At 36.7% G+C, this 23,657-nt stretch overlaps 1 protein-coding gene across 8 annotated transcripts in view; it reads left to right on the top strand.

Moving 5' to 3' along the window:
- Nucleotides 1-23,657, top strand: part of RAPGEF6 (Rap guanine nucleotide exchange factor 6) — a 229,205-nt gene that overhangs the window by 193,286 nt on the left and 12,262 nt on the right. For 5 of the 8 annotated variants that reach the window (XM_036846996.1, XM_036846991.1, XM_036846993.1 and 2 more), the window contains 6 exons: nt 1,934-2,145; nt 8,168-8,291; nt 10,692-10,715; nt 14,064-14,284; nt 19,127-19,318; nt 21,860-21,994. In XM_036846996.1, coding sequence (XP_036702891.1) covers nt 1,934-2,145; nt 8,168-8,291; nt 10,692-10,715; nt 14,064-14,284; nt 19,127-19,318; nt 21,860-21,994 — 908 coding nt within the window. The remainder of the gene's footprint in view (nt 1-1,933; nt 2,146-8,167; nt 8,292-10,691; nt 10,716-14,063; nt 14,285-19,126; nt 19,319-21,859; nt 21,995-23,657) is intronic. The other 3 variants (XM_036846995.1, XM_036846992.1, XM_036846999.1) reach the window with 1 other exon arrangement.

Below are 23,657 nucleotides of genomic sequence, written 5' to 3'. Positions count from 1 at the left end.
TACCTATTCTATAGATTCAGTTCTTTTGTTTCTGAATAGTTTTCTCAAAGTGTACTTTTGAATATTTTTTCAGTTCCATTATTTTCGTTTCCTTCTTCAGGGATACCAATTATATATATTTTAGATCTCCTTTGTCTTCCATATCCATTATTTTCTCTCTTATTCTTTTCAGCTCTGTCCATTTCCATTGATTGCTTTTGTTAATCCTTTCTTTTAAGTCACTTGCCCAAGGTTTTAGCAGTGTCTTTTTTTTCTTTATGTAGGTTCCAGTGTTGCCTTCATTTCTCTGTTGTTTGCATTTTTTTCTTCCATTCTTTTCTAAACTTTACTTAACTTTTTTATCAACTTATATATTTTTTCCCTAAACTCTTATATCACTGCATTACTCTTTGTTTACTTTATTAGTTCATTTGAAATCGTGGCTAGAGTCATTAGTCCCAGTTTTTATTGTATTGTTGGAACATTTTCCTGCTTTATGATCTTTAAGTCTTTGTTTTTCCTTGTAGCAGCATGTTATAGCTCTGGCATTCATTCCTTCTTTTTGAATGACATGAGTTTTCCTATACCATCTCTCTGCAGGAGATTCATGTGGGAGAAGAGCCAGGACAGTGTCCCAGGCTAGCAGAAATAGAGCTTGTATGTGAATTGTTTTACCCTTTACTTCTCTCCAGCAAATGAAAATTGGCAGTTTTATGGCTGCTTACAACTCAGTTTCTCCCTTCTTTCTTGTGTTACTGTTAAATTCCTTCTTGCCAAGATGTTATATCACTGTGTGTACTGTGTTAATCTTACTTTCCCTGACACTCTCTGGTAAAGAACAGAGTCCAACCCTCTCCTAATTCTGTCAGCCTATGGACTCTGTTGTGTTGTTCCAAATAGGGGATTCCTGGTTTGCCTTTTGGGTGAGTTCCCTGCTTCAGAGAGCTGTGCTTTACCAGCTTTCATTGACATCTTCAGCTGCAGGCATTCTTTTTCAGCATTTTGCATACTCAAAGTTGACCTTGACTATTTTTTGACAGCCTTTCTAATGTGTTTAGGAGTTACAGATATCTCTTAGTTTTGGTGGAGATGAAATTTGCATTCCTGTTATTCATCCTTGTAGTTGTTTGGGATGATTTCTGAGAAGCAGAGGGAACAAAGATACCTTAACTGCACACTTTAAAATCAGAAGTCAAGAGAACATTTTAAATACCATAGTATTGGTAAAAGTCGGGTGACTGAGAACAAAAGAGGGATTAACTGGTAAGAAAATTGCACTATTCATTCAGCAGCATACCTATGAGATGGTAGTATAGAGGTAAGGGATAGGGAGGAGGAGTTGTAGCCTAATTGGCATGCATTATTTTTAAAGTTAGGACTATCTGAGTTTGTTTAAAATCCTATAGAGAGGAGACATTGAATATATGAAGGCCTGAGGGACAACAGGATTAGAATCTAGGGATATGGAAGTATTGGAATCAGGGACGTGAGTGGCCAAAATCTCAAGGAAAGAAGGTTTTCAGCCCCAGAACTTGCCTTGCTTCTTATATAACGCTTGTTATTACTTACACCACTTTCAAATAGATAATGTGTCCATAAAGTTATTTCTAAGCAAATAACAAAACACTGTGATACTTGAAGTTTATATTTAAGTTAAATGCCTATTTTATGGAATTATTATATTTGTGATTTACATGCAGACTACAAAATAAAGGCTGTTGGTATACAACTGTAGGCAAGTAATGTAGTTCCTTTGAAGGAAGTTTTCCTTAAGATCAAGGAGTCCCTTTTATTTATTTTTTTTTTCATGGTTCTCTTGTTTATTTCAACACATTGAAATTTGTCCCTGCTTATTTTACCTTTATTAGAAAAGATTGGTTTATACACTTTCCTGACCTGAGTCCTTTCTCTCCCACAAGTCCCTTTCTAATGTTTTTATTCTCATCTTCGGCAGTGGCTTGAACCTGGCATCTGTAGCACGACTCAGAGGTACTTGGGAAAAGTTACCAAGCAAGTATGAGAAACACCTCCAAGATCTACAAGACCTTTTTGATCCATCTAGAAACATGGCAAAATATAGAAATATTCTTAGTAGTCAAAGCATGCAGCCTCCAATTATTCCACTCTTCCCTGTTGTCAAGAAAGATATGACTTTTCTACATGAAGGTATTTAAAAGTTATTTGAAAATTAGCATATTTAGCTTCAGCTAATTCTCCATAATTGTGATGTATTTAATGTATTTTCCAGCCTATTGATTAAAAGTCACTAAAGCTTTACCCAGTTAAATGCAGCAAATCTTAGGAACCAAAACCCACATTATTGACAAGAACAAATGTAGGTACTTACCCAATGCATTCAAACTTAAAGTTGACTTACAACCAAAATCAGACTTTTTGATCTTATTTGTTGTTTTGTTTAGTAATATTTTTCCTTCCAACTTCGTTTTTTAATTACTAAACACATACGGAAAAGTACCCAGAACAAGTGAACAACTCAATGAATTATGACAAAGCAAACACCCATGCAACCAACATCCAGTCAAAGAAATAAAATATTGCCTACCTCCCAGCACCCCCACTCACGCCCTTTCCTAGTTACCACCTTCATCTTCCCCAAAGATAACTAGGGTCTTGACTTCTAATACTGTGGTTTAGTTTCACCTGTTCTTGAACTTTATATAATCACAGAGTATGTTTATTTTTTTAGTTTTGGTTTGGCTTCTGGATTATTTTGGTCAACATTAGACTTGTGAGATGAGATTCTTCCATGTTTTTGAGTGTAACTGTACTTCATTTTCAAAACTATTTAGCATTCATTCCATTACATAAATGCAATAGAGTGGATTCATCCAATCCATTGATGAGCATTTGATAGTTTCCACTGTTTACGAATAATGCTGCTATGAATATTCTTTCACATATCTCGTAGTGCACGTGCATTTTTGTTCAGTATAATTCACAGTGAAATTTATGGGTCCTGATATTCATATAATCAACTTTGGAAAGTAGTTTGAGGTTAATCTACTAAAGTGGAACACTGGCAGTGTTACTAGCGTTCTTGTTGTTCCTCATTCTCACCAACACCTGGTAAATTGATTCTTCTTATTTTTACCCATTCCAGTAGGTGTGTAATTGTATCTTGATGTGGTTTAATTTGCATTTCTCTGATTACTAATGAGGCTGAACACCCTTTTGTATATTTATTCGTCCTCTTTTGACAATTATCAGTTCAGTGTCTTGCTTATTTTTTATAAGGTTCTGTTTTTCTAATATACTTTTTAAGAATTTTGTGTAAGTCCTGTATATAGTGTGACTTGCCTTTTGACTCTCTTAAGGATGTCTTTTGATGAACAGCAAGTTCTTAGTTTTAAAAACCTAATTTATTAACCCTTTGCCATGTGGTTTATCTGCAATCCCCTTAACTGATTTTTGTGAGTGGTATTTTTCCTACATTAACTTGCTAACTATACAGTGTTTTACTAATTTTCTAGTGTTACACTAGACATTATATTGGGTTGGCCAAAAAGTTTGTTCGGTTTTTTCTGTAAGATGGCTCTAGTAGCTCTTAGTTGTCTTTCACTTCATTCGAAACAATTTTGTTAGATTGTATCGTGACAGCTGTCATGTCAACGTGCATTTTTTAAAAACTTATCAAAATTGGTGGATTTTTGTGTAGCCATTTTAATATTGAAGATGGAAGAAAAACAACATTTTCGGCATATTATACTTTATTATTTAAAGAAACGTAAAAATGAAACTGAAACGCACAAAAGGGTTTGTGCGGTGTATGGAGAAGGTGCTGTGACTGCTCGAACGTGTCAAAAGTGGTTTGCGAAGTTACGTGCTGGAGATTTCTCGCTGGACATTGCTCCACGGTCGGGTAGACCAGTTGAAGTTGATAGCAATCAAATTGAAACATTAATTGAGAACAATCAACGTTATACCATGCTGGAGATAGCCAACATACTCAAAATACCCAAATCAAGCATTGAAAATCATTTGCACCAGCTTGGTATGTTAATTGCTTTGATGTTTGGGTTCCACTAAGTTAAGCGAAAAAAACCTTCTTGACCATATTTCTGCACGTGATTCTATACTTAAACGTAACGAAAACGTTTCGTTTTTAAAACAAATTGTGACAGGTGATGAAAAGTGGATACTGCACAATAATGTGGAACAGAAGAGATCGTGGGGCAAGCGAAATGAACCACCACCAACCACACCAAAGGCCATTCTTCAGCCAAAGAAAGTGATGGATGTTGTGTATATGGTGGGATTGGAAGGGAGTGAGTCTTCTATTATGAACTCCTTCTGGAAAACCAAATGATTAATTCCAACAAGTACTGCTCCCAGTTAGACCAACTGAAAGCGGCACTCGACCTAAAGTGTTCAGAATTAGTCAACAGAAAATGCATAATCTTCTATCAGGATAACGGAAGACCACATGTTTCTTTTATGACCAGGCAAGAACTGTTACAGCTTGGCTGGGAAGTTCTGATTCATCCGCCATATTCACCAGAGATTGCACTTTCGGATTTCCATTTATTTTGGTCTTTACAAAATTCTCTTAATGGAAAAAATTTCCATTTCCTGGAAGACTGTAAAAGGCACCTGTAACAGCTCTTTTCTCAAAAAGATAAAAAATTTTGGGAAGGTGGAATTATGAAGTTACCTGGAAAATGGCAGAAGGTAGTGGAACAAAAAGATGAATATGTTGTTCAATAAAGTTCTTGGTGAAAATGAAAAATGTCTTTTAGTTTTACTTAAAAACCAAAGGAACTTTTTGGCCAACCCAATATATTTATACTTGTTGATATTAATTCAGGTAATATTCATTAGTACTTTTCTGTGTGTCAGACAGTGCAAGAAGTTAGACCATTTAAATTCCCATTTACTCACCTCCCGACTTATATACAGTTGTTTCCATGCCTTTAAATGCCACACGATACTATTGTTGTTTTTGTATTGTTTTGTTATTGTACTTTACTGTGTAAAGTCAGTATTTATTTAGCTTTACCTGCATGATGATATTGTTACTGTTCCTGCATTTCAAAGTTTTCATATGGTTGGGGTTTTTTTCTCCTGTAGAACACTGATTATTATTCCCTTATGCGCAAGTCTACTGGTGATGAAATCTCTTACTTTTTGTTTATTTGAAAAATGTCTTTAATTAATATTCATTCTTTTTTTTTTGAAATTTAAATTTATTTATTTATTTAGGCTGTGGTGGGTCTTCGTTTCTGTGCGAGGGCTTTCTCCAGTTGCGGCGAGCGGGGGCCACTCTTCATCGCGGTGTGCGGGCCTCTCACTGTCGCGGCCTCTCCCGTTGCGGAGCACAGGCTCCAGACGCGCAGGCTCAGCAGTTGTGGCTCACGGGCCTAGCCGCTCTGCGGCATGTGGGATCCTCCCGGACCGGGGCGCGAACCCGTGTCCCCTGCATTGGCAGGCGGACTCTTAACCACTGCACCACCAGGGAAGCCCAATAGTCATTCTTAAGGCATAACTTTGGTTGGCACTTACCTTTCAACATTTTGGGATAACAAAACTGTCTCCTGGCTTCCATTGTTATTGTTGAGAAATCAAGTGTCAGTCTTATTCGTTGTTCCTTTGACAATAATCTACCCTTTTTCTAATAGCTGCTTTATAATTTTCTCTTCTCTCTATCTCTGTTTTTCTCTAGTTTTGCTATGATGTGACTAGGTACAGTATTTAGCTTTCTCTGACCTGGATATTTTTATTCATTCTGGAATTTTCTCCCAGCTTAGTGTCCTATTTTTTAATTATTTCTTCAACTATGTCTAATTTACTGTTAAATTCAGCAGCAAATTCCTTATTTCAGTTATTGGGTTTTTTTTTTCCAGTTTTACAATTTAAATTCATTTTTTATCTTCATGTTCTCTGCCAAAGTTCTCAGTGTTGTTTTTTATAACCTTGCACATAGTTACCAGTTACTATTATGTTTGTCTCCAATAACTCCATAATCTAGATCCTTTATGAGTCTGTTGTCTTTTTTTTTTTTTTCCTTGCATTTCAATCATGTTGAATTTTCTCCTGATGTACCTGGTTATTTTTGACCAAATGGATGTTGTGTATAAAGAAATTACAGAAATAATCTAGGGTTTCAGACAATATTACATTCCTCCAGAGAGAATTAAAGCTTGCTTCCGCCAGGCAGCTAGGGGTGCTAGTAATCCAAAAATCACATAAACCATTTTCATATTTTGAGATAATTTAACACTGAACTTTTATCCCAGTCTGCATTTAGTTTATCTTTAGTCTGAGGATATATATATAGACCTTTAAAATCCCAACCCAAAACACTGAAGATTTATCTAGACTTAAGTTTTTCTTCTCTAACTTCAAAGGTCATGGTGGCACTACTCACTTTTTCAGCTCATCATCCCCTTTTCTGAAATCAGCAGATGCTGGGTCAAGCACTGGGAAATGCTGAACTTGCCACAGATCTTCATTATTGCTTCAGATCTTCACAGCCTTGATAGTTTTTTGATGACTTGAAACATTTTTTTTCTATTTTTGTCCAACTTTTCTAACTGTTCTTAGCAGGCGTGTTGTGCCAATTAACTAGTTGTACTGCCCCCACTTTCATTATCACTCCTTTTTCTTTTTTTTTTTTTTTTTTTTTTTTATTTATTTTTTTTATTTTTTTTTATGGCTGTGCTGGGTCTTCGTTTCTGTGCGAGGGCTTTCTCTAGTTGTGGCAAGCGGGGGCCACTCTTCATCGCGGTGCGCGGGCCTCTCACTATCGCGGCCTCTCTTGTTGCGGAGCACAGGCTCCAGACGCGCAGGCTCAGCAGTTGTGGCTCACGGGCCTAGTTGCTCCGCGGCATGTGGGATCTTCCCAGACCAGGGCTCGAATCCGTGTCCCCTGCATTGGCAGGCAGATTCTCAACCACTGTGCCACCAGGGAAGCCCCTATCACTCCTTTTTCATAAGAAAATATTATTATAGGCTTCAAGTATATTTTTCTGACATGCTCCCTCAGAACATGTTTATGTGACTTGAAAGTATTTTTGGTTATCATTTTGTTTTCAACTCATGTTGAGACCCTGAACAATTTATATGTCCAATGGATAGGTGCCATTTACTACAAAAAGGGAGCCCACGATGTGTTCCAGACCCATGTGATTCTCAAACTTGGCTTCAGGGACTTGGAATTCCACAGACACCTCAGGGGCTACGTGGAAAATAAATAGGGTCACACCAACTGTTAAAGACAGGTGTGAAAAAAAGACAGTTAGATTACCCTTTGAACATATAATTTTTTGCCTTGTGGTTTGAACTGGGTAAGCCAACATATGGGCTAAGTCTGGTCTCATTCCTGTTCTCGTCAAAGAACAGTAGACCATTTTGAGAGGTGTATGAGTTTTTTTCCTCAGAGAACTACTTAGTGAAACAGAAACAAAAACCATGGAACTTATGAACAAGCAAATTTGTGTTTAATGATTAAAGTCATGATTGTAAATTCAAATTCTGGGGAAGAGAAGATGCATGGCAGACTAGAAGATGTCTACCCCTCCGAGCCAGCCACCTCTTAATTTTAACTAATTATTACCACTTGGAAAACAGACCTATCAATACTATTATTTAATCCCCCACCTACCCACCCCACTTTTTTTCTTGGAGATAAGTCAGAAATTCTTGTTTTCTTGGGATGTCTTCCACTTCTTAAGTGTTGACAGCTCATTTTACAATTTTTTTAAGTATCGTAAACCATAGGAACCTTACTGGATTAGTTAAGCCAAAGGTCACTCTTTGTGACCTCTGGCTAAAACCTAAGTTTTCAAGTGCTCTACTCTGCTGCCCAAAAAAGCAGATGCACGTACCCGCCTAAGAGTGGGCTGAGCATCTGGAGAATTAGATTTGAGGAGCTGTACTTTTTACTAGGTGTGCCTACAGCATAATGAAATGGCTTTTAGAAGCTATGCACAGTTTCTCACTTTCCAATAATCATAATCATTACTTCCGTAGGAATAGAATTTCTCCCAATAGCTCATTCCCTGGGAGCAGGATTAAACCATCTATGGGTTTATCAGTTCTTGAAAACAAAAGTGACAGTTTGAAAAAGAAGGTTCTGATTTGTGCCTCCAACAATAATAACTTGACTTCTGCTACCTTTATATAGATATTTTAATTTTGGAAGTTAAAAAAAATTACTTTTATTCTGTAGGAAATGATTCCAAAGTAGATGGTTTAGTAAATTTTGAGAAGCTCAGAATGATTGCCAAGGAAATTCGTCAAGTTGTTCGAATGACTTCTGCTAACATGGACCCAGCTATGATGTTCCGACAGAGGTATGTCATTGAAGTGTGTAAGTGTTACAGAGCGGCACTGAGCATGATATAATATTTTTCATTTATTGACCATCTGCCATTTGTTACGCAGTGTACTAAGTGCTTTACAGATGTCACTCTCGAGTAATCGTTTGTCACTATAACCTTTAAAGGTTGGTAGTAGTATTGGCCTGCCTTTTACATGTGAAGAAACTGAAGCTCAGAGCAGTTAGGTAATGTGTCCAGGATTACATAAATTGCTGAGATTTGAACCCTAGTTCTCTATTACTTTTTTGAGTACATGGATAGTTCTGTATTGTTATTGTTAATTAAAATGTCATCTAACTTAAATGTAAGTAAGTTGCTGATCTTTACTGAAGTTGTCACAGAGGACAGATGCTTTCATCTGGTTTCTAACCAAATGTATGAAGTATTAGTCTTTTATTTTTACTGAATGTCTTTTATTTTTATTGAATATTTTTAAAGTTCTATTTCTACCTAAGTTCTACTTTATTCTTCTAAAATATATTCCTTGGTCTCAAGTCATGGTACTGCTGTTTATTTGTATGTAAATTCTTTAACGCAGTTTAGAAAGTGCAAATTTAAGGATGCTCCATCTTTAATAAAAATGAAAGTATTATTTGCATTCAATATTAACCTGATCTTCTAAGAATGGTTTTTAAAATTCATTTTTAATGTAATAACAAATGCCTCCTCAAATTATATAAAACATAAAGTATGTTGTCAAGCTGTTCCCAGTAATTTTTGTAATTTTTAGGGTAAAAAGATATTAGGGTTTTAATTTTTGGTCTGATTTTCTTCTGGGCCTTTGTGTATAGCTTCAGTACCTAAGAGCTTTAAAAATGAAATGTTTACCCAGGCAGACACAATTCTTGTGGCTTGAAAGAAATATAGCCTACTAAGGAAACAAAAATACTTGGTTCTTTAAAAGTTAGAGATGGAGTTTTTGTAACCAAACAGAATCAATGTGTGTCAGGATTGGTTTTTTTATTTTTGTTTTGTTTTGTCTAAATCACTGTTCAGGAGTCTTTGTTTTTATAAGTAGTTGACCTGATCGTTGCTCTAGTGTAGAAATTCTCAAAGTATGGAGGAAGGGGTATATCATATCTCCTCTTCCCAACCCATCCCACTTCTGTCCCTGAGAATCACTACATGTAATGAGGGGTGTCATTGCTCAGCAGTGTAGAAGCAGAAAACAGTAAAAACCAGGGACCAAAGCAAACCTGGAGGATTTGTTTGTTTCTTTGTTTTTAAGTTTTTGTTTTTGTTATATGTCCCTGTACAGTGGCCCCACCACTCCCTGTTGTCTTACACAGACATCCATCTACTCATGTATTTTAGCACCCTCGTTCCTCAAGACGATAATGACTTTGTGAGCCAGACCAGTTGATAATATTTTAAGTACCAACAATGCCTCGGAAATGAGCAAAGGAGGAAGAAACTGAGGGTGAAATCAGTAAACATGGCTGTTTCCTTGGGAATGGCCTAGGCTAGAGTAGAATGCAGTATAGGAAAAAATAAAACATAATTAGATTAGACTGAAGTTTTCCTGAATCAATTGTATTTGTCAGCTAGTACTGAAATGTACTAGCTTTCTTTAAGCAAGTAATTGTCCAGTTTGGTGGTGTATAATATCTTGTGTAGACAAAGTAACCCCTTTTATTTTAACAGTCGTCAGCGTGCTAACTGAAAAACAGAATTTTGGGCTGGCCAGAGCTGGAGCTTATTGGATACAAGCCAGGGATATAATGAGACCAGTCGGGATTGGGGGGAAGGGGCAAAAAAATAAATGAGAATAAAAATTTTAAAAAGAATCTTGATTCAGCCCAATTGTAGTGTGAGGAGATACAGGATCATAAAGATTTTGATGATATATTTATACTTACATTTTAAGTTGGATTTGCTGGTCAAAATTTCTTGTTAATACACACTGTAAGAGAAATTTCTGCACTTAAAAATGAAATTATAAATCTTTGTTTCTTGTAACTTCATCCTTGCTTTTAAATGTATGGCTCAAAAATCCTTTTAAAAAAAATGTTCAAAAGATCATATTCTGTAATTTAAGGTTTCCCTGAAAACTTTGAATTCAAAATTCATAGTTAGTAAATATTTTTCCTTAAGCTTCTTATTAACATAAGCCTCTAAATGAATTAGGTATTAAAAATATAATTGGTCTAAAAGCATACTCTTAAATATTGTGGAGTTTTTAGGCCTTCAGTACATATCATAATTCATTTTACCCCCTTGTATTCCATTAAAGTCATTTTACTGTTAAGCTACCATTTTTTTCTAGTAAAATTTTTCTGTTCTGTCTCCATAGTTTCTCTGACTCACTGTTGTCTTTTTTCTGTGCTTTCCTATTCAAACACATGCTTCAATGTTTGTGGCTCTTGCTTACAGGAAGAAGAGGTGGCGGAGTCTGGGGTAAGTGTAGAGATGAATGCAACTGGAATGAAGGTTGTGCAACTGTTAACATATACTGCATCCTTTTCATTAATGCACGCACGTAAAATAGCATGTGTTCTATTAACCCTGTCAACCTACATTCCTGACAAATGCCTTTTGCTAACAAGGTTAAAATAGTGTTAGAACTAGCTTTTTTTCCCTTTACTTTTCCATTGTTGACATCCCATAAGTCCCTTTTAGATTTTATTTAGCAGGGTCAGTTAGATGATGATGACGATAGCATATATTTGTTGTGTGCTTCCTATGTGCCATATACTTCTCTGTGCACTTTATATGAATTATTTAATTCTCCAGCCACTCTGTGAAATAGATAATGTTTTTCCCATGGTACAGATGGGGAAGATAGAATTGCCCAAATTCCTAGAGCTCACTAATGGTGGATTCTGATTCACTAATGGTGGATTCTGATTCACTAATGGTGGTAGTCTGATTCCAGAGTCCACACTATTTTCTTTTATTCACATGCCATATTTTATAAAAATAAATGTTTAAGTGTATTAAAATGGGTAAAAGGGTTGTTTATAAAGGTTACATTTTTCTATGAGTTTTCCAAAAGAGTGTAGCCTTTATCCAAACTATACTGTAATATTGAGTTAGTAAATAATTGAAATAGAGGATGATTTTAATTGTTCAGATCCACTAATACCATGAGACATATAGCATTGAGTTTTAAATTCCTACCACTTTTAATTAAAGACTCCCTTATCTCTCTTAAAACTGAAATAGAATCAGAACTAACAACACCTTTTCTTGTTCAAGTAGGTTCAGATCTCTGCTTACAGATCTGTAATAGATAGCTAGGCATCCATGTAGAATCATAGAATGTTTGGGATCTTATAAATCATCTATCTGGTCCTTTCATTTTTAGTTGAAGACAAAGATGGGTTTTGTGGATGAAGGGATTAAATAAGACGAAATTTGCTCTTTTAAGATTATAATCTTAATCACGAAGTTAGATGCTTTTATATTACATATAAGAAGGATTACATATAAGAAGGATTTTTTGTGAGCCACTTATTTTGAGTCTTGTCTTATTTGTGGTCTTTTGTTTTCTGTTGAAGCTTGGTGAACTTGAATTTCCTTCTGCTTTCTTCCTTCTCTGTGTTTCTCATGTGTTTTCTTCTACACTTTACATTTATGTCTTGATCTTTTCTGGTTCTTCTCATTGAAGATAGAAATTGATTGCTAACGTTACTGTTATGAAGAAGAATACTTGAACAGTATATCTTAGTGGGGATTTTGGGCTGTTTGAATGACTTATGTAACACATTCACTGTTTATTCAGCTTTTGCGTTGCTTTGTATGATGTTTGCAGGCACTAGGTGTTTTTGTTTTTACATCAAAGCATTTTGAAAGTAGCTTAGAAGACATTGTCATTTATCATGATATTTTCACTTATTAAAATTTTGTATGTATCCTAGATTTCTGGACACTTTTTTATATCAACTTACATAAAATTATTAAATACTTGTATTCAAATTTGCTCCTAAATGTTGGGACTCGATTTTACTGCATTTCTTTGAATCTGAGACATCATCAGTTGTTGGGACCACTGTTGTTTTATGTACCACGAAGAAAAATCACTGCAGTACCTTCTTAATACTGAGAATTTTTTAACTTTATACTTGTTAAAAGAGCTCTTATATAAACTTAGGTATGTGTGTTTATCACATAACACCTTTTTGCATTCATAAAAAAGAAAATATGAAATATAAATTGGTTTAGGTCTTTCTAAAACTTCTTCGTATTTAGAATATGAATTTTCTGAATCACTTTTAGAGTTATTAGTTTCTGGGTATTTTTTTCCTCACACAGTATTGCCTTTTGTGCCATCAAATATGTTGGTAATGCCACACTTCTTAAAACAAGCCATAAAAGAACAAAAAGCTGCTGGTGCTGGGCTCTTAGGTTGGCTTTGTAGATATTTAGGGCTAACATCCTTTTGACACCTGCTTTGGTAATGTTGTTGAACTTGTTAGATTCACTACATCCTTATAATCATTTGGTTCCTGGAGGTTAAGGGAGTAATTCACTAATGCCATTGGATTTTTTCCAAACCACTCTGCAAGTTTAGGAGTTTCCGCATATGTAAGTAGCAACAACCAAGTCACAGTTTCTGCCTGACCAGTAGCAATTGAAAGTTGCCATCAAATGTAAGACACACTCTTTTAAAGATCTTAAAATTGCAAAAGAAAAGTAACATTTTTTACAACTTTATTTCACTTAATTTACAATGAAAACATTAGGATTTTAGTTGTCTGTTTTAAACAGAGTATGTGAGCACGGAAAAAAACAAATTGTTGTATGGTTGTGGTCTGTGTATTTAGAATATCTTTGGGTAATTGGGAGGCTAACTTAGAAGATCCATAGATATCTTTATTATTTTAGAAGGGCAACTGCCTTTAAAATAAAAATTGTCTAGAACCTTGTGTTTGCTATCCTTGTTACAGAGGACAAATAGCATTGCAGTTCCTGTTTTCCAGTGGTTCTAGATGTGGTTATTGTAGAAAGAAGTCTGCCAAAAAGAGTACAGTTGGATGTGAAGCTATAGCTTGTTTCAATTGTAGTCATTCCTACCCAGCTTGTAGTTTCATCACATTTAGAGGCATTGCAAAAGAAAGATCCCATATCCCCAATCCAGAAGACACATATTGCCTAACCATTTCATATGTGAGTGGAAGCATTGAGTAGCTTTTTATTGCATTTCTGATCTCTGACTATATTGAATTGAGTATAAATGGCGTTATTTTTCTTACTGGTTGTTCTATTTGAATTTTGGCCAAAATCTGGTTACTGGTAAAATCGGTGAGCATGCTCGGAGTGGGCCAGCTATATACAGGAATGGTGATGGCGATAGCATGTCCAAAGCATCACATACAAGCAAAGCTGCTCTAGAAAACTCCCCTGCTGAAGAATCCTGGTGCAGAGATCTGGCTCAGGGTGGACTTGTCCTGAACTAGGCTCTTGCCATATCTTCAGAGTGTGGATGGCCATAGGGCCAAAGGAATGCTTATACTTGTCACAGTTGTGCCATGGGTTGCAAAGGCACCAAACACAGGTCTGATGGAATTTGTTGCTTTGCGGGGAATTGTTAACTTATTCTTTTGAATTCTGAACTTTGCTGAATCTGAAAACTCAGAACATTGCCATATGTGCCATATTACTTTGCATTAATGCTCTTCATCTTTTAACTCATTTGCATCAGCATGCAGTTGCATTAACAGAACAGAATTCTTTTAATCTTCAATCTGCCATACTTAATTCTCATCTTTACAGCCCCTTATTGTGATCTCCATCTTCTTACAGGTCACTGAGTCAAGGCAGCACAAATTCAAACATGCTGGATGTTCAGGGAGGTGCTCACAAAAAAAAGGCACGCCGTAGCTCTTTGCTTAATGCTAAGAAGCTGTACGAAGATGCCCAAATGGCAAGGAAAGTGAAGCAATATCTTTCCAGTCTGGATGTAGAAACAGATGAGGAGAAGTTCCAGATGATGTCATTGCAATGGGAGCCTGCATATGGTACCTGTAAGTATAAGTTTTCACTTACGTGACACTAAACAGCACAACAAAATAGAAATTTATTGCTCTAGTATTATCCTGAAGTCCCAAGAAAATTAACTTTCACTCACAAAAGTTTACTGACATACCTCAAGCATCATGTGATCATGTTAATCAGATACTGAATTCTCATCCATTCCTGATGATTACTCTGTGCAAGAAATGGAGTGATATAGTTCTTTAAAAAGCATTTTAAAGTCTTCTGATAAAAACTGAAACATTATAGAGGTGCCGTTCTCTTTGAGAACGTTCTTATCTTCATCCCTAAATGAAGAGTAAAATAAGTGAAAAATTTCTCTTTCCTAAAAATTTTACAGATAATATCATTTACCAACTGAAAAAATACAATAAATTTAATTAATATACTGTTAGAGATAATAGGTGTATTATAGGCATCAGTAAATACGGTAAAACAAGAAAAATTAGACATATTCTAATATTTATAAATAGAAAATACGATGAACAAAATAGAGCCTATTCTCAATACTGTTTTTTTTAAATTAAGTACAGACAATAGAATGTATGTGTCTCTGGGTCAAGGAAATCATGAGTTGTAAAAGCAGAGATCAAAGATGGTAAAATACATTGTGTTTGTTATAACAACAAAATAAAGATGATTGTACTTCCATTATAAGTGAGTATTATCTATATATATATGATTAAACATTACACCAGTAAAAATCCCAATATGATGTATAGAACTTGATTAAATGTTGACAGAATATATGAGGGGGAGGTTCAGTTTTTCTATTTCTGTGTTCCTAATTGATAGGGGGAAATTGTAATTATCATGGGTTGGCCCTGAAATTGATAAATGATGTAGTATTTACATAGTAATCAAAAAAGTATGTCAATAGAGTAGAAAAGATGAAATGCAAATACAACTGAGTATTGATTTTAAAATTCAGATTCACAGTGAATTTTAAAATGTAGGGTAATGAGCCATTCAGTAAGTGTTGTTATAAAAACAGTATCTTGAACACTTTTACCAATAGGAAAATGAATGGGGTATGATGAAAAGAACACCTACTAAAGGATGGAGACAGAGTTTGGGTCTCATTTATTACCATTTGAACAAGTTTCTCTTCATCTTAGATCTCTTCTGTTTTCCTAAATGTAAAACTCAAGCAAGTATTGGTACTATGTTTTATCTCAGATTCTTTCTACATCAAACCTATTAAATTAAGAGAAAGAAATAAAATAATGAAAGCTAACAATTACTGAGCACTCTCTATATGCCAGCAACCATGCTAAACACTTTTATAAACATTGCCATTTACTCCTCCTCACGCAGTCTGTGAGGTGTCCAGTATTGGGATTGTGCAGCATGTATTACAATGGAAAAAGAACTCAGACAGATACCAAAACACTGGAGAATAGTTAAGTACACTGCTTCCTTATCAATACAAAGGATGATATATGGTTGTTAAAAATAATAAATGTATATAGACTTAGAAAGTATCTGGAAAAATTTCTTACCACCTGGTGGGATATCAAGAAGTGTCTGCAATGAGAAAATGGTACATGTCAAAAGTAAAGACTGAAAAAGTATATAGAATCTTCAAATTTTATTCATGTTTTAAAGTTCAAAGCCATATACACATTTATTAAATATCTCTGACGCTGCTTTGAATGATCATCAAAATTATTTTTTCCCAAGTAATGCAATATAGACTTCATCATCTTATGGTTACTGAATGCAATTTATTATTCCTGCTTTTGTCTGATAAAAGGTTGTTTATCTTTTGTTTTCACTATCTGCTTTTCTTTGTTCCCTAAATATGATTTGGGATATTCAGAAGCATAGAAACCTTTTGTATGCTTTGCTCCTTGTTAAAATTTTGAGGCCTAGGGACTTCCCTGATGGTCCAGTGGTTAAGACTCTGTGCTCCCAATGCCGGGGGCCTGGGTTCGATCCCTGGTTAGGGAAGTAGATTCCACATGCATGCCGCAACTAATGCCGCAATGAAGATCCTGCACACCGCAACAATGATCCTACACGCAACAACGAAGATCCCGTATGCTGCAACTAAGACCCGGCACAGCCAAATAACTAATTACTTAATTAAAAAGCTTTTTTGACTCCTAGAAAGATCCCACATACCAACCTCTGTGTTCTCTCTCTCCTCCCCCCACCATGCATTCACACACACCTGCGATACCTTTCTCCTCTCACACCCACCCTAGACTTACCTACTTCTTTTTTCATAACACTAAATGGTGTCTCACTACCACTGATTTTAATACTGATTTAAAATGAGAAAACCTGTGGGTCTTTCTTAAACTGAAAGTTAAACTGTTTTGTGAAAATTTAATTCAATTCATGTTCCTTTATTTTAGTTTGAGAGTCTTTGGTTTTTATTGCATGATTGATTTTTAAATGTTTAAATAAATTCCAAACCCAAACAACAGTTGATTGCCAAACATTATAGAATTTGGTTCTTCATAATAAGTATGTATGTGTGAGTTTTGGCACTCACCTATGACCTCTTTTTTTATATTCAAAGTAGTCTCTTGATTTTTTTCTTTGTACTATGGCAACTATTAAAATAAGATGTCAATACGGAATTGATTAGTGTTGGGGGGGGAAATGTTTCATGGCTCTAACCAAAAGTTGGTAACATCTTGGATTCAGTCAGTTGATGCGCTACTGCCTGTTATCCCCCAGGAGCACTTTGCTTTGACTTTCTGAGATATTCCCTAATTCTTATCACCCAAAATATTCTCTAGGTTCTGATAATAAAAGCATAGTAGCTAACTATTGTAGCTGTGCTGGGACAGGTTGAACACTTTTATCTTGGTGTTTAAAACAAAAATATCATGGAGTATTGAGGTTGGACCTGCATTAAAACCACCCTGAATAACTGCCTGAAGAATTAAAAGTACTAAAAATACTACCTGAAGGAAGAAGTTTTTTTCTTTGGACTATAGTGTTGATTTTATACAGAGGAGGCAGCTTTTTGTTTCTTAAGTCAGAGTTCTTAGTTTTTAATTCTGATGTTCATCTTCAAGTATACTAACCATCTACTTATAAATATCTCTGGTATTCCTATATATAGCTGTTGAAATAATTTCATTTACTTATTCAACAACTACCTGTTAAGCCTCTGTTTTCTATCCATCACTGGACACACAGGGATATAGTAGTGAACAAAGTAAACAGTCCTTACAATCACGTTAGTTATAGCCTTGTGGGGGGAAGAGACATTAATTGATTAATCTCACAGACAGTTGTATCGTTACAGTTATCAGTGCTGTGAAGGAAGGATACAGGATGCCTTGAGAACATAAAATGGGATCTAATCTAGTAGCTGCAGAGTGTGGGTTATTAGGGAAGCTGGATCATGCAGGGTCTAATAGACCTTGTTTTAGGGATTTGTGTCTTTATCCTGAGAGCAGTGGCAAGTCATCTAAAAGTTTGTGTAGGGCATTTGGAGAAGGAAAGTGGCATGATAAGGCTTCCCTGGTGGCGCAGTGGTTAAGAATCCGCCTGTCAACGCAGGGGACACGGGTTCGAGCCCTGGTCTGGGAAGATCCCACATGCTGCAGAACAACTAAGCACACACGCTACAACTACTGAGCCTGTGCTCTAGAGCCCTCAAGCCACAACTACTGAGCCCGCACACCACAACCACTGAAGCCCACGTGCCTAGAGCCCATGCTCCGCAACAAGAGAAGCCACTGCAGTGAGAAGCCCACGCACCGCAATGAACAGTAGTCCCCCCAGCTCGCCGCAACTAGAGAAAGCCCGCATGCAGCAACGAAGACCCAACGCAGCCAAAAATAAGTAAAATAAATTTTAAAAAGAAAATGGCATGATCAGATTTTCATGATGGAAGAGTCATTGCACTCTTGTATGGAGAATGACTTGAAGGCATGCTGGAGTTGATACAGTGAGGGGAGTATTACAGTAGTATAAATGAGAAGATGCTAGCTCTTTGGGTTCCAAGTGCTTCGGGGCTTTGGTGCACACATGGCCAAGTTCAGGAACCACACCATGAACAGCAAGTCCCATACATGGCACAGAAATGGCATCAAGAAACCCTGATCACAAAGCTTTGAATCTCTGAAGGGGGTGGACTCCAAGTTCCTGAGGAACATTAGGTTTGCCAAGAGGCACGACAAGAAGTACCTGAGGAAGATGCTGGCCAAAAGCACCAAGGCCATGAGTGTATCTGCCAAGGCTATATAGGCTCTTATAGAGCCCAAGGATGTCAAGCCCAGATTCCAAAGGGCAGCAGCCACAAGCTCAGTTGACTTGACTACATCGCTCACCCCAAGCTCAGGGAAATGTGCTCATTCCCACATCACCAAGGGTCTAAGGCTCCGCTGGCCAGAGGCCAAGGCTTAAATCAGGGCACAGGATGCAGCTGCGACCCTGGCTCTGGCTCCCAAAGGTGGCCTAGGCACCCACAAAGGCTCTTCTGTCTGCCAATATGAAGACAGAAGGACTGATGTGACCCCTGGGGTGTTGTCTGCATGGGACGGGTGTCATCCTGTGTTATTTGTAGAAATAAACCTGAGGCAGGATCTGTCAAAAAAAATAATACAGATGAGAGGATGTTAACTTGGCCGTTAGGATGATGGTGCAGATGGAGCTAATTAAGTCTGTTATCTTAATTTAGGGAGTAAAAGTAACTTAATTCTACAAAATTTTTGAAATAACACAATACATGAAATTTTTGTTAGGAAAATTAATCTTTTTTGTGTTAAAAATAGGTGGTTTTAATGAGCCGTGTACTATTGTCAGTGGTAATAACCTTGTCTTAAAAAGTGCAGTATTATGTATTTCTTACTCTCTTCTATTAGTGACCAAGAATCTAAGTGAGAAAAGATCAGTCAAGTCATCAGAAATGTCTCCAGTGCCTGTGAGGTCAGCTGGCCAAGCAGCTAAAGCCCATTTGCATCAGCCCCACAGAGTGAGCCAGGTGCTTCAGGTGCCAGCTGTAAATTTGCACCCCATCAGGAAGAAGGGACAAGCAAAAGACCCTGCCACACTGAGTGAGTATTCACAGTTAATATTGCATTCATTTAATTGAAATTTTCAGGCGAGTTAGAATGGAAAATAATTACAAATGTAAATGCTTTGGAGATCAGCTATTGTAGTTTGTGTAATGTAAAAAGCACTCATGAGTCAAAAAATGCTTCATTTTGCCTATAGGCGCCTAATGCTTCATTTTGCTGTATTCGATGACTGCATGCATATTTTAAATGCTGATGTTGGAATTCCTATAATCATATCAGCCAGAAACGTATAGCAGGATATTTGGGTACCAAGGGCTTACTGCATTTAGTGGTGCATATACTCAATTATCTAATGCAGATGCAGCCTATGAAATTGCTGCATCTAAAAATAATGAAATTGCTTCTTTCTAAAAAAGATGGTTTGTTGGTTTTTCATTAATGACCACTTCTGAAAACCTAGCTTGGGGACAAGAAGCAAGTGTAAAATATATAAGTATAGACCATGCTTTTTTTCTTCTGTTAGGCCATGTAGATGTTGTCCAAATTACTTTCATTTGTTGTTTTAACAGTATCACTATTTTAGCTTTCAAATGGGAAGCTAGATTAGATTTGGTCCCTAACATTATTATTTAGTTCATACATTATACGTAGGACATATTCAGTAGAACCTTGTGAATTTAATTTGATATTGTTTTGAAATCCAAAGTTGAATAAGAAATGCCCCTTCCTTTGCCAGATTTTCAGTCTGGTGTTACAGACATTCACACAAATAGATAACTTCAGTATATGTAATGTGTTCACTATTATGCCAGGAGCATGTACATAACATATAAAAGAACAAAAGAGGGAGGGCTTTTAGGGTAGACAGAGGTAAGATAGTGCTCCAGAGAAGGCCTTTTGGAGATAACCCCTAAGCAGAGTCTTAAAGGTTGATTAGGAAGGAGGTAATTAGGCAAAAATTCCAGAGAAGTTGCTTCAGGCAGAGGAAGAATTTGATATCTACAAGGAGCTACAGGCGGTTTGCTGCCTCTGAGTACAAAGCTGTAGAGTGTTGAGAGACAATAATAATTAACGCTAACACTTATGGAGCACTTACTGAATGCCAGACACGGTTCTAAGTGTTTTACTAACTTTATATATTATGTTCATTTAATCTTCATAATAACCCTAAAGATAGATAATACTCTTATTCTACACAGGAACCATAGAAGGTCTAAGTAACTTACACACCACGAGTAAGAGATGGAGCTGGGAGTTGAGCCCAGGTTAACTGGCTCAAAATCCTTACTTTTAACACAGTACTAAACAGTGTCCCACGATGAAGAGAAGTAAAGTCATAGACATGCCAAAATTATAACATGACATGCTAGAGGAGAGTTGTCAGTGGGTAGCTATTAAAGCAGTTTGAGCAAGGCAAGATTATGGTCCAGTTTATGTTGGAGGAGGTCTATAGTAGGAAGGGCTGTGAGATTGGAGATAGGGAGCCTTAGTGGAAGGCTGATGTAGCAACGGGAAGTTGCCCAGAGCCTGATCTAGTTTGGTGTCTGTGGAAATGAGTAGAGAATTGGATGCAAAATGGGTGAAGTTGATTTTGTGGTAGGAGTGAGACATGGGACAAGTCTAGCTCTGATTTCTTACTTGGATGTCATCACTTGAGAGGCAGTGTTATTTGTACCAGGTAGCCCTCTTCCCTCTTGCTCTAATATGACTATTATTTGTGTGATAAATATATTTATATTAAAATGGCACTTAATTAAGAGTAGTGTTTGTATACTGTGTTTTAAATTTTTTCAGTATCAAAGGGCTGCTTGTTACTATGCTGAGTACTCATCAAAGTTGGGCTTACTTTACTGGTTAAAAACAGTGTCAATACCTCTTTGACATTTTTTCGAGAGGATGTATGTAAAAATACCAGTGTATTTGAAAGCATTGCTAAGTTTGACCTATGCTGAAAAGGACCAGCTATTGGACGAGAGTGATGATAGAACTTTGCAGGAATGTTTCCAGTGGGCTTCATACTATTTTTCTATAAATTCATGATTCTTTCTGTTGTCTGCTTCTCTCCTGTAGTGTGAATTTAGTGCTCTTGAAAAGGGCTGGACTGGCAGCCCTGCAGCTTCTGTGTACCCACAGCACAGACGCACCACAGGTAGTGACAGTGCCAGCACCCCTGCACTGCCCCTGCCACGTGCCTTGCCCTGACTTGGAGAGGCCACCTCTAGAGGGGAGGGAAGAGTTTGAATCCATGCCTTCTCTACTAAGATTTCCAATAAGTGTGTCAGTTGTGCAGGGTGGGACACTGTACTCAGACTGTTAAATCAATATCCCTTATGCCACAAAACAAACCAAAAAAGCTATTAAAATCTGATCTGCGCTGACTGGCTGAATTTGAACAAATAACCTAGAGGTGAGAATCTCTGTATGCCATTACCCAGTCATTTAGTCCCTGTTTGTCATTTATACATTTCAGTTAACTACACTAGCCATTGTGCATCATGGCTTTAGTTATGTAGTAATTTAGGCAACTGCATCACGTTGTGAAGTGATACTTAATTGCTTCTTTGATTTTACTTTTAGGTACAAGTTTACCTCAGAAAGCTTTAGGAACAACTGAAGAAATAAGTGGTAAGAAACATACAGAAGACACCATTTCTATGGCATCATCCTTACATTCTAGTCCTCCTGCGTCTCCTCAAGGTTCCCCTCGCAAAGGTAAGATAAAATTGTTCAAGCTAGTTCTTGTTACACCAAACAACACTACGTGGCCCATATTTTGCTTTTGGTCTATGGTAATAATAGAAAGTGTGAAGAAAAGTGTAACTGGTAATACTTCCTGCATTTTCATGTTTTGGATTGTGTTATTTATATGGTTTCCAGGTGTTACGCATCATGGAGTTAGGACTCCTGCGTTCAAAGTGTGGTCCTCCTTTGGTGGAGGACAAGTATAGATAAGAATGAAGGCAGAACTCACAGTTGTTCTGGTCTGTACAAATTCTTGATGTTATTCAAATTACCAATTAATTCAAACAATTCTCTGAAGTATTTTAAAATAAGAATGTCTACAAGAAATTGTTTTTAACCAACTACAAGATTTAGGAAATGAAACAAATATTTAGGATGATACATTCCTTTCTTGAGTAATGGAGTGTTACTACCTTTTATTAATCAAGATTTATAATAACCTATACAGCACCCTTGTGGATTTTTACATTTATGCTAATGTAGAACCTTTTGAATTAAAAAATCTGAAATTGCTCTTCTTTATCTATGTTTTCATAATTCAGACGGAAGCTTTTCTTTTTTTGACTAGCCTGGGTAGTATGCATGTAAGATGCCATTTCATGTCAGCTGCAAATGTAGCATTCTAAATAACGTGTGTGTTTCTTACATTGGCCCTCCACATTCTCCGTGTACCCTGGCAAAAACACTCCTTAGTCATGGCATTTCACAGATGTAAAAAAATTACATCCTTGAATAAACACAGTACAAAATGGTACATGGTCAGAGGGAAGACAAGTTAACGAATTCTAGCAGGAAGGAGAAGCTTCCAGAGCTTTCCTCAGCTCCTGTGTTCTAAGTTTCCCTCACTTTTGAGGGTTCTTTTTTATTTTTGCTGACTATGTGACAGCAGAGTGGTACAGTGATGCCAGACCTTAGTTTGAATCCTGACTCTGTCCCCGGTGACGGTTGTGTTATTACAAGCAACTGATTTATAAGGTCAGGTCTCCTGTCTATAAGATGGGTTAGGGACCACCTATTTTAGGACCTTATTTAAGGATTAAATGAAATAATATCTGTAACGCTTGAGACGTGGTGAGTGTTTAGTAAATCGGAGTTTCTCTTCTTCTTCCCTGCTGCCACTCCAGGGCAGTATAACTTCATTACTGACCCTCTTTACTTAGCTGAGACTGGCTAGAATCTTCATTCAGGTTTTACTAAGAAAAACTTAGTAAAAATCGAATAGGACATATAAAAGTATACATAATAGATGTGTTTGTAAAACACAGGTTTCCATTCCTGTTGTATACAGCTCATATATGATTCAGGAAGGCACACAGATATCTTTCATCTCTTTACTATGTGTGTATCCTATCCAGAGTACCCTTTATCAGGTCCCAAGGATTGGGGCTGGGAACAGTGCCTGTTCACACAGATGGTCCAGATGAACAATGTCCATATGCTCTTAATGCTCTTTCAGAACATCTTTACACCCTCCAGAGGTCCCATTATAGACAGTTCTCTAACCAGGAAACTAGTTGAATTGGATTTGGTGTTTTATGGGTCATTGTGACTTGTGGGAAGAGGTGTTAGGAACAGAAATTTCCCCATTGCTCTTATTCCAAACAAATGCATTTTAACCACTGGAATAGAGAAG

The sequence above is a fragment of the Balaenoptera musculus genome, chromosome 3, assembly GCF_009873245.2.
Source record: "Balaenoptera musculus isolate JJ_BM4_2016_0621 chromosome 3, mBalMus1.pri.v3, whole genome shotgun sequence".
In the NCBI taxonomy this organism is placed as follows: Eukaryota; Metazoa; Chordata; class Mammalia; order Artiodactyla; family Balaenopteridae; genus Balaenoptera; species Balaenoptera musculus.
The sequence above is the reverse complement of the archived record's forward strand: the minus strand, read 5'-3'. Positions and strand labels throughout refer to the sequence as shown.